Source organism: Condylura cristata, unplaced genomic scaffold (genome assembly GCF_000260355.1).
Source record: "Condylura cristata isolate star-nosed mole 26May11 unplaced genomic scaffold, ConCri1.0 scaffold00004, whole genome shotgun sequence".
NCBI classification, from domain to species: Eukaryota; Metazoa; Chordata; class Mammalia; order Eulipotyphla; family Talpidae; genus Condylura; species Condylura cristata.
The window spans coordinates 38,711,245-38,727,634 of NW_004567105.1; the positions used below are offsets into that span (position 1 = coordinate 38,711,245).

Consider the following 16,390-nt stretch of genomic DNA (forward strand, 5'->3'; position numbering starts at 1 on the left):
CTATCTATCTATCTATCTATCTATCTATCTATCTATCTATCTATCTATCTATCTATCTATCTATCTATCTATCTATCTATCTATCTATCTAATCTTCTGACTATCCTCTGCCTGTTCTGTATCTGCCTGGCTATCATCAGTCGCTCATCTGTCAGTCTCTCATCTATCTGTCTATCATCTCTTTCTCTCCTCTGTCTGTGTCTGTCTGTCTGTCTGTCTATCTATCTATCTATCTATCTATCTATCTATCTATCTATCATCTATCCATCCATCCATGCACTCACACACATGTGGGATAGGGTGACAGGTGAGGAGACTATCTGAAACCAAGATAAATCAGGCCAGATTTTCTCCTTCCCTCAAACTTTCACATTGTCTCTCACTACAACACAGGTGGGAAGTTTATGAAAACCCTAGTTTTTAAACCTCTGTGCAGTGAACATCATTGTACTTCATAATGAGGATGACAGAAAGAGTGTTAGGTTTCCTGTCACTACAGCATGGGTTGGATGGCGCATCTGCTGATGGTATTTGTACTAAAGGGGCCCTGGTTCTGCAGGCCACCCTACACTGATAGAGGGAGCAAAATTAGGGACATGCTGGGATGCAAGATGGAGCAGGGCCAGAGGACCTGTGTTAGGTGTAACCATGTGTGTCTGAATAAGCCTTCTGAGGTCAGGGGCAATGGGGAGTGTCACTCAGGGCCTGAAGGAGAATGCATGGGTGCTTTATTTGGTGTCTCGATGTAGATGTCCAGGCTGGGGTTCCTTGGCCTTTCTCTTGTCAACATGACTGACAAGCAATGAGGGACCAGTCACCGAAGTAATCACCATTACTAATTAAGGCAAAATAGTAACTTAACTTGGTAAAAGTCATTTCAGAAGCTCAGCATGTGATGTTTGAAATACATAAAATCTAATGTAAAAGCAAATGGTCATATCTAACTGCCAAAGCTTCTTAAGTGTTCTCACTATATCTAAGTTTTTCTGTCTTCAAATTCTCTTTCATGTGGCTACTAGAAAAAGTTTCCACAGTTCACACTGATCACTTTTTAAAAAATGTTTTTTCTGGGCCCTTCCTGGTGACGCAATGGGTTAGGACGCAACACTGCAAGCAAGCTGCTGCCCCTTCAGTGCCGATTCGATCCCCATCCCCTGAGGTGACCCACATGGTACAGCAGAGCTCTCCTGACCCACCTGCTGCTCCCCTCAGCAGTGTACTTCATCAATCTGCCTGTTCTGTTCCTCACTCTGTCTTTGGTGAATCGTCTCACCCCCTTGAACCTCTGGCCTATACCCCCGTTCTGTATTAATAAATAAATAAATTTTAAAAAAAATTGGTTTTCCTTCACTTATATTTTTCTTTCACCATGCTTTCAACATGGTAATTTACATTTTTACTACTAATATACAAACATAATGCATTTTTAGTTCCTTCTTCCTTTCACCTTTTGGGCAATTTGCACAAAACAAGAAAACCACGAAAATAATATAGTCTCTTAGTTGTTTCCATCCATTGACCTCAAAAGCAAAGAATAGGGCGACTCTGGTGGCCTTAGTTTTAAATCTCAGTGCCATCACCATTATATAGCCTGAGTTTGTTCTTGGGCCAGGCATCTGATCTACATGGCTCAGCAGGCTTCTCCTGTCTCCCTGTTGCTCCCCTCAGCAGTGTAGTCCATTCTGCCTACTCTGCTTCCTACTCTGTCTCTGGTGAATTCTCTCACCCTGCATCTCTGGCCTCCACCTCAATGCTTGTATGAAAAAAAAAAATCAGTGGTGAATAATATTTTAGTAAAGGTTTTCTATGCATGTATCAGAAGACAAAATTTCTTAACTATCCCGGGTAAAGTTGTACTTTGTCATGCAGCTGCCATTATGTTTCCAAATTCCTTTTCTTTCATTGTAGAAGCTCAGTATCTGTGTCACCCCTTTGGATCTCTCTGTGGGTCTGATTGTCTTTTCTGTATTCAGTGTGGTCCTCTGTTTTTTCATTTGCATCTCCATCCTACCTGCCTGAAAAGGAGGGGAGCATAATAAATATTTATCATTTAATTTTAATTTGCTTTTATCTATCACATTAAAGAAAAGTAATAAAGTTTGTGAATGATTAAGTTGCGTATAAATTAGAGTGGATAAAATGTTAACATAAGATAAATTATTCTCACAGAATAACAGTTGGTAGGCTTCCACGAGGAAGTAGAAGTTCTGGAATTGGGAAATGGGATGGAGTCTCTTCCACAGTCTGTTTTATCCTGCCAAGAACTTGGAAAGAAACTAGGACCTTGACCATGTCAGAAATCAAGTTGTGGATGTTGAGCAGAAATAAGAAAGCTTCTTTTTTCCAAAAAACTGGAGCCCATTTTTAGGGTGAGTGCTCTTGATTAGGGGGCGAGTCTCCAGGTCTGCATTCCAAGAGATGGCACAAGACAGTGATGACACCTTTGTGTGGACAGAAGAAATTAACTTTGATTTCAGTGATTCTCACTTCCTCAAAGTTGTGATTCTCAGCTAAGCTTCTGCTGCACGACCCTCTAAACAAAAGCTTGAGATGTGTGGGGTTCATTGGGCTATCACAGTACCTGGGTTGGCCGTCCCTGGCAGTTGGTGGGCTACAACCCAGGAGTAGAGTGGGGGAGACCATCTTGGATAAAGAAGAATTGTTCTCGGTTCTAGTGGGGAAAGTAGTTTCTTCCTTGACAACTGCTTATCTGTCTACATTGAGGGACAGAAGAAAGGAGAGCGATCTGATGACTGTATAAACTGTGCTTCTGGCCCCTGTTGTTCTTTGCACTCTACGAATTGAGTACTTTTTCCTTAGTTAGCAGATAGCTTGACTGATAGCTTTTTTTCTGACTTCTAAGTCCATTTCTGTTCTCATCTGTTTCCCCCACATCCTTTGGTTCCTGGATTGGAAAGGATGACTGACACAATTTGAAGTATGAGGACTTTTTCCTCAGTTAGCCGATAGCTTGACTGATAGCTTTTTTCTGACCTCTAAATCCTTTTCTGTTCTCATTTGTTTCCTCCATATCCTTTGGTTCCTGGATTGGAAAGGATGACTGACACAATTTGAAGTACAGAGCAAAAGCTTCTGTTACCCTCTTCCCCTCAGATAGCCTTTCTTGGCTAGGCTTTCTCTAAACCTGGGCAGAGGATGTGAGAATTATGTTCTATGTATATCTTGCAACAAATATGGTAAGAAAATTTGATCTTAATGCTTCATCCACTGCACAGAAGGCTGAGAGTGACTAATTTCAATGATCTTAGGAAGCTCTATTTATGGTAAGCCTCCTGGCTAGACATCCATGTGGAAGGTTGGCACATGGATTCAGATCCAGTTTTCTGTCAGAGGTGTCAGAGAAGTAAGTGCTTTTGGCATGATCCTGGTGTAGAAAGTACATCTTTGTGTCCATTGTTGTGGCTGTTAACATCCAGGCTATAGGAAGTGTATCCAGAGAAAACTTGGGACTGTGCTTCATCAAATAGGGTTCTTGGATTCTTTGCCTCAAAGGTGACATTTCTGAAAAAAAAAAAAAAAAAAAAAAAAACATTTCCCAAACACATGTTCAGTAATTTATGCAGATTTATTGCCCTGGTTTACCTGTAACATAAAATCCTGTTGCAAGAATTTACCTGCAAAGTCTCAGACTTGGCATTTATCAGTTACTACTTCATCAGGGGTTTGGAAAGATGTGATACGAAGGGTACTTTATAAAACCAAATCCAGTCTATTTTCAGTGCATGTTTCTTTCTTTTAGATACTCCTAGAAGTGTAAAAGCATCTACTGCTACAGCTGAACAGTTTCTTCAGAAGCTGAGAAATAAGCATGAATTCACTATTTTGGTGACCCTAAAGCAGACCCACTTAAATTCTGGAGTTATTCTTTCCATCCACCATCTGGATCACAGGTAAGTATGGCCCCAGAATTCCTGGGCTTTCTTGATACCTGTTTAGTGGTCATATTCAAGAGAAGTGTGAAAAAAAAAAAGCCAACTATGGTTTAAAATGGTCAAATTAAATTAATTTTGTTACATTAGGCAGTATTACAAGCTCTCATAATAGAAATCTGCCTCGAAGTAGGAGCTGCTGTTTTGGATATTGCTAAGAACACACAGAAGTCACCATGCTTAAAACAGATTTCGTAATTACTAAATTTCCCTTGAAATATCTTTCTCATTGTTAAAAGTCAGTTTTATTTCTCAATTAGTGAGTTTTTAGTCACCAGAATATATTCTTGGATGAAGTGCTTGGATTTAGAGTTAATAGTCTACAATTTTAATCACTAACAGGAAAGTTCATTTTCAATGTCCTTCTTAAAGTGTAGCAGTTATAACTGTGTTCTTGGATTTGTGTGTTGAATCAAAATACTGTCTTCCTATTTTTCACACATGTAGAAGTATGATTAGGAGAGTTGGGTGGGGAGGAAGGATAATGGGAGGAAGAGGAAGGAAGAGGAACTGTTCTCATGGTACTTGGCATAGCCATAAATTACAACTAAATAATATCAAACAGCAGAAAATGGTTACTTCCAGAAGCAGCTAACTAGTAGAGTGCTGGCAATGATTATTATTCCTGTTCCTGTTTTAATTACCTACTCTGTTACTGTCTGTGGAACTTGGACAAGGAGAATAACCTCTCTGTGCCTCAATTTCCTCATCTGTAAGACAGGTAAAGTCGTACCTATCTATAGGGACTATTGGTGTTAAGGCAACTGCTAAGATTAGAAAGTTTATATACCTAAACTTCTTACCATATAGACACTCTCTGATCTTCTCAGATGTTAATAGAAACCTTTTTTCTTGGCCTTTAATCAGAGATGAGACAGCATGCCATTTTTCTTTCCTGAACACTAAAAGCTGAGCAGAAGCAAATACACATGGGGAACAAAATACAGCACGTTTTCATAGAAGAGCGGGGTTCCTAACCCTACTCTATCTGATTATTGTCGGGGCATAGCGGCCCATCATTTCCCATGGTTTGCCCTCAAGGATTGGTGTATCCTCCAGTAGCCCTCCTTGGTTCTTTTTTCTCCCAGATCCAGACCTATGCTTGAGAGGAAAGCGCTCCTGCCACGCATGTGATAATTGGCCTCACTCAAGGCAGAGCAGGAACCACTGAGGGCCTGTCTGCAGGGGTTTACTATGACTTTCCCCTGGTGTGGTTCGGTACTAGGAACAGTTTCTCTACAGATGCTTCATGCCAAGCCAGCTCCTTGCTTACAGTTTCTGTGTTCAACTGACTTTTAGGCTACAGAATCTACATAAAATAAAAAAGCTGCCTGGTTTATTATTAGTTATTTCCACTTACTGTGAAATGTTCTTTGCATTTGGGGGGTTAGATTTTTTGTGTCCTGTAACTTTTCTCTACTACCCCATTTGTGGAGGTGAGGAACTTGACCAGCCTCTTCCAGATTATGGCCATGACAGCCTTGGTGTTACCCTCCCTGCTCTGGGCCGCCCAGAGCTGGATCCTCTGTGTACTTCTCTGAAACCTTATCAGCAGGTCTTGGCTAGTTCTGCCATCCTCAGCTCTATGCAGCACAGATGTCAGTGTTTTTGTCAGTTCCCAGAGTTGAGTGTATTAATCCTATGAATATTTGACCAACACAACTTTTTGTAAACTATACATTTGTCATTTAATGCTTATTAAAGTAGTTTAAAATTTTTTTAGTACTTTAAATGTAGTGAGGATATGAACCACTGAAATAATTAACTTTCATCAGGCAGGTCCTTGATGTAGAAACTGAGAATGGATTAGCTGCTGTTGGGCAGACACTTTCATACCATTCCTATAAAGCAGATTAAAGGTGATACATAGGGTTTGTATTGACTTACTTTGGTTAAAAATAGCATTTGTTTTTTCCACATTATTATAGCAATATATTGTAGAAAATTTGGATTGTTGACAAGTGCAAAGACATAGGAGAATTCATATAAGCCATATTACCAAAGGAGAGAGCTTAATGTTGAAATTCTGTCATATTTTAATGCAGCCCTCTTGTCTCCATTGTAAATATTGCCATATTTTGTTTGATCATCCTGTATTTTGGGATATTTAATTCATTTCCTTTTTTAACTGCAGTGAAGAGCACCATAATGAAAATATTTATACATAAATCTTTGTGCTAGTTTTCAGACTTCCTAAGTTGTACTTGTTCAATTTAATATAAACTGCGTTTTCTTATTTTATGTAATTCTTTGTAGTGTAGTGTAGTAATTCTTTATGTAATTTCTTATTTTATGTAATTTGATAACATTTACCCTAAATATACCATACCTGATACATAGTATTTCTTTTCATGGTTTAAAAAGGGAGTTTAGATTTGTAAGTGATTTTCCAGTCGTTTAGGAAGTAGTTAGGATAGGCCTCCTGTGAGCCAGGCCCTGTGCTTAGGCCTTGGTCCATTTTATAGTCTGCTGTTAGGAGCATTTGACGGGGTGGGCCTGGAGACTGGTTTCACCCATAGCTCTACCACATATTGGTTTGTGACTTCCTGCTTAACTCTTGCACCTCAGGCTTCTCATACGTAAATGTATATAAAATGCCTGATAATATTAGGGAAGAAATTACACAAAAGCTCTATACTATTTTGTCAATAGTCACTTTTGTTTTGCAGCTAAGAAAAACAAGCAGTAGAGGGGCTAAGTTGTTCAAGTTTTCACTAGTGAGGCTGAGGACAAGGTGGAAACTCAGCAGGTCACAAAACGGCTAATGATCTGGCACATTGTCATCTCTGGGCGTCTGGAGACTGCTGCAGCCACCTCTTGACACAGGTTACTGAGCTAATCAGTGATCAAGTTAAGACTGAACCCACATCAGAATCTCAACACTGCTGTCTCCATACTCACTGTATTATCACTAACTTCCTATCACTCCAACAGGCTGCTTGCACTGGTTTGTCCTTTTTTCCCCCTTTTTCTGTTATTGTTGCTGGAATTATCTTCCTTCCAGTAGGCTTATTTTCACCTATCTCTAATTGTGTTATTTCCCAGTGCTTATTTGTTCATTCTCTTCCTTTTCTCACAAAATATTGGAGATGGTTGATAGAGCTATCTAAAGGACAAGAAGATAAAAAAACAATAAAGTGAAATCTACAAATTAGGGTAAAGGAAAAATAGAACCCAGTTGCATGATTAGGAGAATATAGCTTTTTTTGGTTCTGAGGCCAGAGACATCTTCTTCCCACAGTCTTTTATTAGGGTCTGTAAAGAAAGACGTAAGAGGGGTTCATGTCATCTGGCCTCATTGTGCTGAGTACTTTTCAGAGTAAGCAAATCTGCGGTGATATCTGGAGTGTGCATCAAGGTGGGGAGGTATTGAGGTAGCGCTGCCTTTAAAGCCATCAACAGTATAACTGCATTTTCCTGCTCAAGATGGCCACGTTGTCTCCTACTTGAACCGGATTGGAGACTATGGAAAGATGATACTCCATATCTGTTACTTTTCTCTGTGTAGGATTGTGTGGGCTATTGTTCACATTAGACTTCTCTGATAACAACCTAGATTGTAGCTATACTTTATAACTGAGAGCTAAGTGTTGAGCATCAACAGCAGTTGAGAATATTTACTTTATTATTAACATGAGGAACATAACAAGGACATTCCTGAAAAGAAGATCTACTTTTTGCCTGTGGGTGATTGATATAAACAGTTCCTAAGAGCAGGACCAATCATTTCCTCAGGAAGTCATGTGTGTTCTACCCCCCAAAACTGCTGGATCATTCTACTGAATGTGGAAATTTTAATTATGTTGCAAATTTCCAAGTTGCAGGTAATGCTTATAGTGAATTTTGCAAATTAGGAAAATCATAAAGAAAGAAGTCAAAATCTATAATTTGACTTCCCTATCTCCTTCCTCTCCGTGGATAGTTTCTACTAATATATATATATATATTTTTAAAGATTTATTTATTTGTGCATACAGAACTGAGATACAAGCCAGAGGCTCAGGGGCGGAAAGATTCTTCACCAGAGACAGAGTGGGGAGCAGAACAGGCAGATCGACAAAGTACACTGCTGAGGGGAGCAGTGGGCGGGTCAGGAGAGGTCTGCCATGCCATGTGGTCACCTCTGGGGCAGGCGGGAATCAGGCGGAAACTTATTTGGAAGTGGCTTTAGCTTCTTAGTGCTGTGCTTTAACCCACTGCGCCACCAGGGAGGGCCATCTACTAATATTTTCAATGATAAACATCTACTTGTATATATATAGATACAATATTTTAAAAAAATTGAATCTTAGTGTACATGATATTTTATAACTTTAAAACTGAGCAAAATATGTTGAGGAATTTCCTATGCCAGTGAATATTCATTTCTAATCTAGTTTGTAAAGATCAAAGAATACTTTATCACCTCCAAATTCTCACTATTGTCACCAACAAACCCAAATTGTCCAAAAAAAGTGTAATTTTAATCAATAGAAGTAACTTAGGAATCTTCTCAGACGAGCTGCTTTGCAAACTGTGTGGATGAATTCATGTGTTCTACGGGTGGTTTGCTTAGATACCAGCTAGATGCTGAAAAGTGCCTGTCACAGGTGTAGTTGACCTGTCATCTTAAAACGACAGTGATTATCTAGGCAGGGCCAGCACCTCATAAACTCCCTTTGGGTCACAAAATGCTCTCCTGCATGCAAGGAAATTCCTTTTCTTATTATTTGGGGGGCAAGTGGGGTGAGGTGTGGACCTTCCTTACCCTCCCGTTCTTACCTGCTGGCTGGGACGCACAAGAGCAAGCACTGGAATTCTGTGAATTTAGGCTCAGTGAGTTACACTGCAGTGCACTGGCTATCAAGTAACCGCTAAGTAAATGTTTGTGTTATTCTAGAGATGAAGTGAACTGACTCCTCTGTCTTATGTGTCTGTCTGCGGCACTGATACTGCCTCCATTTGGCCTGATTACTACAGCAAGGGCGTGGCTGTCAGGCAGCCTCCTCTGAAGCCTAATTTAGTAGGAAGAAGATGGTAAGAAGCAGACTGGAGGAAGTCAGGCAGAGATGGAGTGTAAATGTCAGCCTCAGCAGCTCATCATCTGTGTAGCCTCTTGCTCCTGCTCTCCTTGCCCAATCCTGCTCATGCCTCATAACTCTGCTTGATCCCCAGGAAGCTCTCACTGACCTTTCTAGTTTGCATTAATTTCTCACTTCCTTCCATGGCAGTGCAGTTTTCAAATTTGTGCTAGTTCTTCTGGCCCTGGAACACCTAACATTTATGTTGTTACTGAAGGGTTCCATCCATATACACATGGGTAAATTGTATGAGCCAGTAAAAATACTATCCATTGCTTTTGATCACAAATGTAACAACTATTTCAGGTTTTTTAAAAATCAAAAATCAAAAACAAAACAGTGCATGATTCAGAATTGAAACGGCACAACAGTGTCTAGAGAAAGATGTCCACCTCCACTCCTGTCCCTGGCCCTTAGATTGCTATTCCTGGGTGTCAGTTATTGTCATTGAAAAGAACAGCAGGAAGGAGAAAAGGCTGTACTAGCCAATTTGGGGTAGAGGGCTCTGCTCCATTTAAAAAATCGGAACATGGTGACTCCATTGTCCCGGGTGGCGTGTTTCCTGGTGGGGGCACTATCTGTCTTTACACCACTCAAATCAACAGACACTACAAGGCAAGGCTCTCTTTTGATATTTTTGATGTTAATTTCTTTTTTTTTTTTTTTTTAGTGATTTAGTTTTATTGATGTATGCAAGAACTGGGGTATAAGCTACAGGTGTGTGGGGGGTGTGTGAGGATTTTCAGGTGACAGAATGGGGAGCAGACAGGCAGATCCACTAATTTCCACTGCTAAGGGGAGCAGTGGGAGAGACAAGAGAGGTCTGCTGTGCCATGTAGGCCAGCTTCCTGGCCAAGGATCCAATTCAGGCCACTCTGGCTGTGGTAATAGCTTGGTAATACTAAGATTTTAACCAGTGCAGCACCAGGAGGCCCCTATTTTTTATTTTTATTTTTAAATGAGTCTGCTTTTTTTCAGATTTCTGTCTTTTCTATACAAATGTGTAAATGAGTCTGTATTTTAGAATGATTTCGCTGCAGGACGGAGAGCAAATTTTTACATATCTGGCAGTGCCACCACTCTGATCTTGGCATCGGCACTCTGGGATGTGTTACTTATCCTTTCCTACATGTTCCTGTGTGTGACATTTCACATCGTTGACAAGTTTTGATTGCATTTTAAGTTCTTGTTGTTTTAAGAGTTGCACTTTAAACTTGTAGACTCCATTTCCTATTCCATGTGATGTGGCCATACCCAGTTAGATGCTAACTAAATATCTGCTGGATGAGGAAATGAGTGAAAGACCAAGAGAAATGAATGCATCAGAAATCATAAATGACATCACAGAGTTTTATGAGGCTGGAGCAAAGGACCAGAGAATGTTCTAATTGCTGTATTCATTCAGGGTGCCTAATCTGTCTTGAAATGTCTATTAACTCTGGTGTAAGGATTTCACTGTCAGCCACTGCCTCCCTACAGCTCGAAGTCAAGTTTCTAGAGAATAATGACACATGTAATTTACTATACAGCCACATCTCAGCCACTGTGTTAGAGCTGGAAACCTAGTCACACAAGTTGGTTGGTTTGGACAGAGACTAATGGCTACAGTCTGGATCTTAGGGTTTTTAAAGTGAGCTATGGACAAAATGGAAGTAGGAAAGGCAGCCATAACAGCATTTGGGAATTAGAAGAGGGCTAAGTTAAACATTGGTACTGAAACACAACGACATGATGATAAAACTGCTGGGAACCTCATCAACACGGTCTTGGGGTGATATGAGCAAAGTCTACTTGGTACCAACCTGAGGTACTAGCTTTAAGTGTTTTTCAAGTAGGAGTTGATGTTGACAATTAGATCACAGATTTCATATGCACACAGTGTAAAAGTTAGTGGCTCATTAGCCGTTTTGTGTGTGTATGTTTAGCCAATGGCAGCATTATTTAAAAATAAACGACAATAATAAATGCATGAAAGAAAACACTCAGCCGATCATGTGAGTCTCCTGTCATAATTTTTTGGCTGTGGTGTTTTGTAAGGGAAAAATAAATCATTGATAAATCATTTTAACGTGTTGGCTCACTTATCCATTTGCACAGGAAACATAGAAAAATAGTAATGGTTTGTTGGAAAGCAAACTTATATTTGTAAGTAAAAATTAAGTAGAAAAAGTTCTCAGATTCCAAGGAGACTATGCCCTTCTCTTTTACAAAAATGAGTTTCTTCAGAATAAATACATTTCTTCTTTTAGGCCTTGTTGTAATTTGGTTAGTTGCCTAAAACATGTTTTGTAATTTATATTTCCCCCTTTATTTCAGGTAGTCTTGAGCCCTAGAAATATAAATTTGTCCTCACTGGCTTACTTCTGGGAATTTTTCTGATATTGAAACATTATGTTTCTATCTTCTAATGTTTTGCATTTAGTGTACCTGGAGATAATTGGTCACAATATCTTTGCAAATAGATACAAAACAGTTTTGTAGCTTGCCATCATCTTCTTTATTAGTAAACTTGGGGTGAAATAAATGAGATTTTTTTTCTGTTCTCTTCGGTATTAATTATTATATATTCTGGATGTGTAAGAATGTATTTATGTATGAGGCTGATAAGATGTTTCTTTATATTTGTGAGTGTTTGTCATGAATTAAGCCATTTCTCTTTCTTGACATTACTAAGTAAAAATTAAACTTGCTGGCACTATTTGCTTGGCTTAATGGTTCTCAACTATAAGATGACTATTTATTATGGGTGAATTTAACAGGCTGAAATAACAGCTATTGTAAGCTTTGGTTTTTGGCAGCACGTTCTTTAATAAATAATGTTAAATATAATAGGATTTATAAATAAAAATTTCATATTCTAATTTCTACATAATTAAAAACATTTAAGTCTGGGCAGATAGTGGAAAGACAGAATCCCTGAGTCACCTCTTCTTTCAGGGACACTGCAGTGTCTGGAGGGGGCAGCCATATCTGGAATGGAGTTGGGGATGTGAAAACTGTTGTCTCATCAGGGAAGAGAGACAGGAAACAATGAAAAAGGTAGGGAAGGCAGGAACTGCCAATCAAGAGTGGCTACAGTTCACCAGAAGGGATACCCACCCTCAGCCACTAGGCTTTCTGGGGTCCCCAGTCTGGAAAGAGGGTCCATACTTATTAACAAGAGCACAGCCTGTTCACTTGCTCAGTGAGAGGCACCGGGCATCCAGAGACTAGGTTTAGCCATGGGAACACCTCTTGACTCTACCCAGTGCAATTTCTGGGCTCTTGGGATTGTTAGTGTCTGCCGTGAGGAACCAGGAAAGCTATATACTCTTCACCATTATGTGAACTCTGGCCCACACCCAGCATATATAGAAAAATAGCCACAATAAACCAGTCTGCATATTATGTTGTGTATGTGTGTGTCTACCATGGAGAGTCAGCATAGGAGCAAGCTTGGAACTGGCACAATTTCTGTTGCCTGTTTAAATACCAGTAGAGTATAGGATTCTGGGCATATTCTTTTTTTTTGAGTAGAAGAACTGAGGTGTAGGCCTGTGGTGTAGGCCAGAGTCACCAGAGAAGTAGTGGGGAGCAGAACAGGAGGGTCTACTAGATTCCATTGCTGAGGGGAGCACTGAGTGAGACAGGAGAGGTCTGCTGTGCCCTATGTAGGTCAGCTCCCTGACTGGAGATCGAACTCAGACCTTAGCTGTGATAGTGCTGAGCCTTAACCTCTAGGTGACCAGAGAAGCCTCATATTCTTCTTCTTGTCAGCAGGGGACTCCTAGGCCACAGCCCACAGAGAACTTTATTTCCATCTATCCCCCCTCTCCCCTTACCTCCTTTGAGCTTGTGTCTAGAGTGCATAATCTCAATGTACACGTGAACACAGCCTGTGAACAAAGGGCATCCTGATTACTGGTGGCCAGAATGGGGAGCCAGGAGTGTGGCCACTCCATCCCAGCATGCTTTCCTTGGGCTTTCCCTGAATCTCCCAGCTTGCTTTGGCTAGAGAGTGAAGAACTTCTGGAAGAAAGATCTAAAACAGCAAAATGGGCAAACAAAATAACATAACACATGCCAATTTGACATCTTATAGGCATATGGCACATGAGGAAAGGATATTTCTCTGGAACCCACTGGATGGTCTTCTCTTCCTATCAGAGTTCAATTTTTCTATGATAAAGAAATTCAAAGATGTGGAAGCAAATGCAGGGGTAAATGTTATGAGAAATATAATTAATGAACAGAAACTAGAGATTGAAAATTTGAACAAGAAAGTAAGGGATACACAGCAGTCAAAAGGTGATGAAAAATTCTGTAGAAAACTATAAAAGCTGACTAGATCAAATGGAGGACGAAGTAAGTGACCCTGAAGACAAAGACAAATGTACCACGGATCAAGGTCAAAGAAGAAAGAAATAGGAACATACATTTGAAGAGATTTCGACTCTACTAGGAAAGGGAACGTAAAGTTAGTGGGTATCACAGAAGGTGAAGAGGGTAAAGATGGTAAGAGAGAACTTACTGAAAGAAATGGTAGAGCAAAATCTGATAAACTAGGGAAGTAGCTGTATATACATGTTCATAAATTTAGAGGAACATCTTGTTATCTAAGTGTAATGTGACCCACAGGAAGACAGAAGACACATAGTCCTGAAACTACTAAGAGTTGAAGTCCAGAAATGAATAGTGTGTGACTAGTGAAAAGAAGCAGGTAATTTTATGAGGAAAATCCCATCAGGATGCATCAACTTTCTAGAATTAAATCTAACAGATAGAATGGAACAACTTAGAATACTTAATGATAATATTTGCCATCCAGTACTACTGTAATACTGTAAGACTTCAGATATGAGGGAGACATAAAGGTCTCCAAGACAAACAGAAGATAAGGGAGAATGTCATACCTCCTCTATGAGAAATGTGAAAAAGGTACTGGGCAGAACGTGGTATTGGAGGAGTTTGCTGCTTTACTACAGAAAAAAAATTAAAGAAGTCCAGGCAGAAACTGTTCTCAAAGGATCCTGTGACTGGAGGTGTAATTATAGCACCTGCTGGACCTCCTGGACATCAGAGACCTATGCTGACCATGTAGGACAGTGATGCCGAGGAACTTGAACTTTAAGCAACAAAGGTGGTTGGTGAGAGGCACTTGGAATTTTGGAAGGAATTTGCAATAGATTTCTATACACCTTTGACAGAGCTGTAGTGTATAGCAGGGAGGCCATACACTACACGGCCTAGTGTAGGTCTTTATTAGCTAGGGAGAAAATGCATGCTAGATACTGGGACAGGACCTTCAGGGAAGAGGACAAAGTGCAGGAAGACAAAACTTCCTCCCTCCCCTTACCTCTGGGGACTTGAACCAATGCCATGAAAGAGCTTTGTAGCCTTCCCCATGAAGTTGCACCAAAAATCCCTGCTCAAGGACTGCCAAGGACTGCAGATACACAGGTTTGCAACGCAGTGGAAGATCCTTAGTGGTACCACAGGAACAAAAACTGCTCCCTTTTTACCCCCCCCCCCACACACACACAATGTTTACTAGATATGAACCCCTCCAAGGCCCTTGCTCACTCCGGGAAATGGTAAGTACAGATTAATTCTCCCTGATATACAGCGCCATCTACTGGAAAGGTGGAAGATTAGCACCTTTAAAACACATATAATAATTTAAAAAACACTAATAATGGGAAATGGAAAAATGTAACAAATGGTACCTTGAGTCTTCAGAGGAATACATCACTGTATAGAACAAATTTCCAGAAATCAGCCACAAAGACACAGAGAAGTTTTTCTTCCTATCAGTTACAGAGTTTAAAATTTTCATGATAAAGAAATTAAAAGAAATGGATGAAAACAGAAAAGGGGATCAAAGATACAAGAAAACTCAGAACAACAAATGTATGATCCAAAATAAAATTAATGAACAGAATATCAGAACTTAAACTTTAAATAAGAAAATAATGATGAATGCATGATGTAGCTAGATAGTGGAGATAAAATATTCTGTAGAAAACTATGAAAGTAGAATTGACATTCAATTGATGATCAAATGAGAAATGTGGTGATAAATTCACAAAGAATGGAAGAAAGGTGGAGGAAGAAAGAGAAATAAGAAGAAAACATTAGATCTATGGCAAGGGAGACATGAGTATATATTGGAGAAAGCAAAGTCTCTTCAGTAAATGGTGTTGGAAAAGCCACATGCAAAATAATGAAAGTCTGACAAAGGACTGATATTTAAGATCTCCAAAGAACTCAGAAGTCAATAAAATTTATTTTAATAAAAAGTCCAATAAAAAATAGGCAGAAGAGCTAAATAGGCACTTCTTCAAAGATGGAATACAGATGCCCCAATAGGCACATGAAAGAAATGCTCATTGTCACTTATCAGGGAAATGCAAATCAAAATCTTAGATACCATCACACAAGTGAGAATGACTTCAATAAAAAACCAGAAACAAATGTTGGTGAGGTTGTGGAAAAAAAGCAACTCACACTGTTTTGGGAATGCAGACTGCCCAGCTCCTATGGAAAACAGTATGGAGATTTCTCAAAATATTAAAAATGACCCTGTTTAGCTAAATAAACTCAGTTTGCTCTAAAATTATGTCCTAATATATGACCCAGCAATTCCTTTTCAAGGAATCTACTTCAACAATACAAAACCACTAATTTGAAAGGCAGTGTGTTCTCCTTTGTTCATTGCAGCATTATTTACGGTAGTCAAGCTATACAAACAAAGTGCTCCCAAACAGTTAAGTGGATCAGAAAGATGTTATACACACACACACACTCACACACACACACACGCTCACACAATGGAATAATATACAGTATTAAAAAAGAAGTTATTACCATTTGTGACAACCTGGATAGAACTGGAAGGGATTATGCTAAATGAAATAAGTCAGCAGAAGCAAGACATATATTGAAGGTGTCACTTACTGTGGGATATAGAGAAACAAAGCAATGGGTCAGATAAAGGCAAACAGATGACAATTCTAGGAAGCTGACAATGGAACTGAGACTACCAGAGCAGGAGGGGGGATAGGAAAGAACATTGTGGGAAGAGAACACAATGGACTGTTGTGTCATAATGGAGGACTGTTCTTTTTGCAAGGGTTCATTTGGTACTAACACCTAAACAACATTGTTAACCAATGTCACTTCAATTAAAAAACAAAATGAATAATAGAAATGTTGAAAGTGGCTCTTACCGTGCCCCTGCACCTCTGGCTGCACCCCAGTTCTGTATGCATAAATAAATAAATCTTTTTTTAAAAAATAATATAATAGGGCCCTCCCTGGTGGCACATTGGGTTAAAGCACTGCACTAAGAAACTTAAGCCACTTCCACATGAGTTCGATCCCCGCCTGCCCCGGAGGAGA

General features: G+C 39.6%; 1 protein-coding gene across 3 annotated transcripts in view; it reads left to right on the forward strand.

Annotated features, from left to right (window-relative positions):
• The window catches only part of NELL2 (NEL-like 2 (chicken)), a 334,876-nt gene that overhangs the window by 53,312 nt on the left and 265,174 nt on the right, over positions 1-16,390 (forward strand). For all 3 annotated transcript variants that reach the window (XM_012720507.1, XM_004675947.2, XM_012720508.1), the window contains exon 4: positions 3,761-3,911. In XM_012720507.1, coding sequence (XP_012575961.1) covers positions 3,761-3,911 — 151 coding nt within the window. The remainder of the gene's footprint in view (positions 1-3,760; positions 3,912-16,390) is intronic.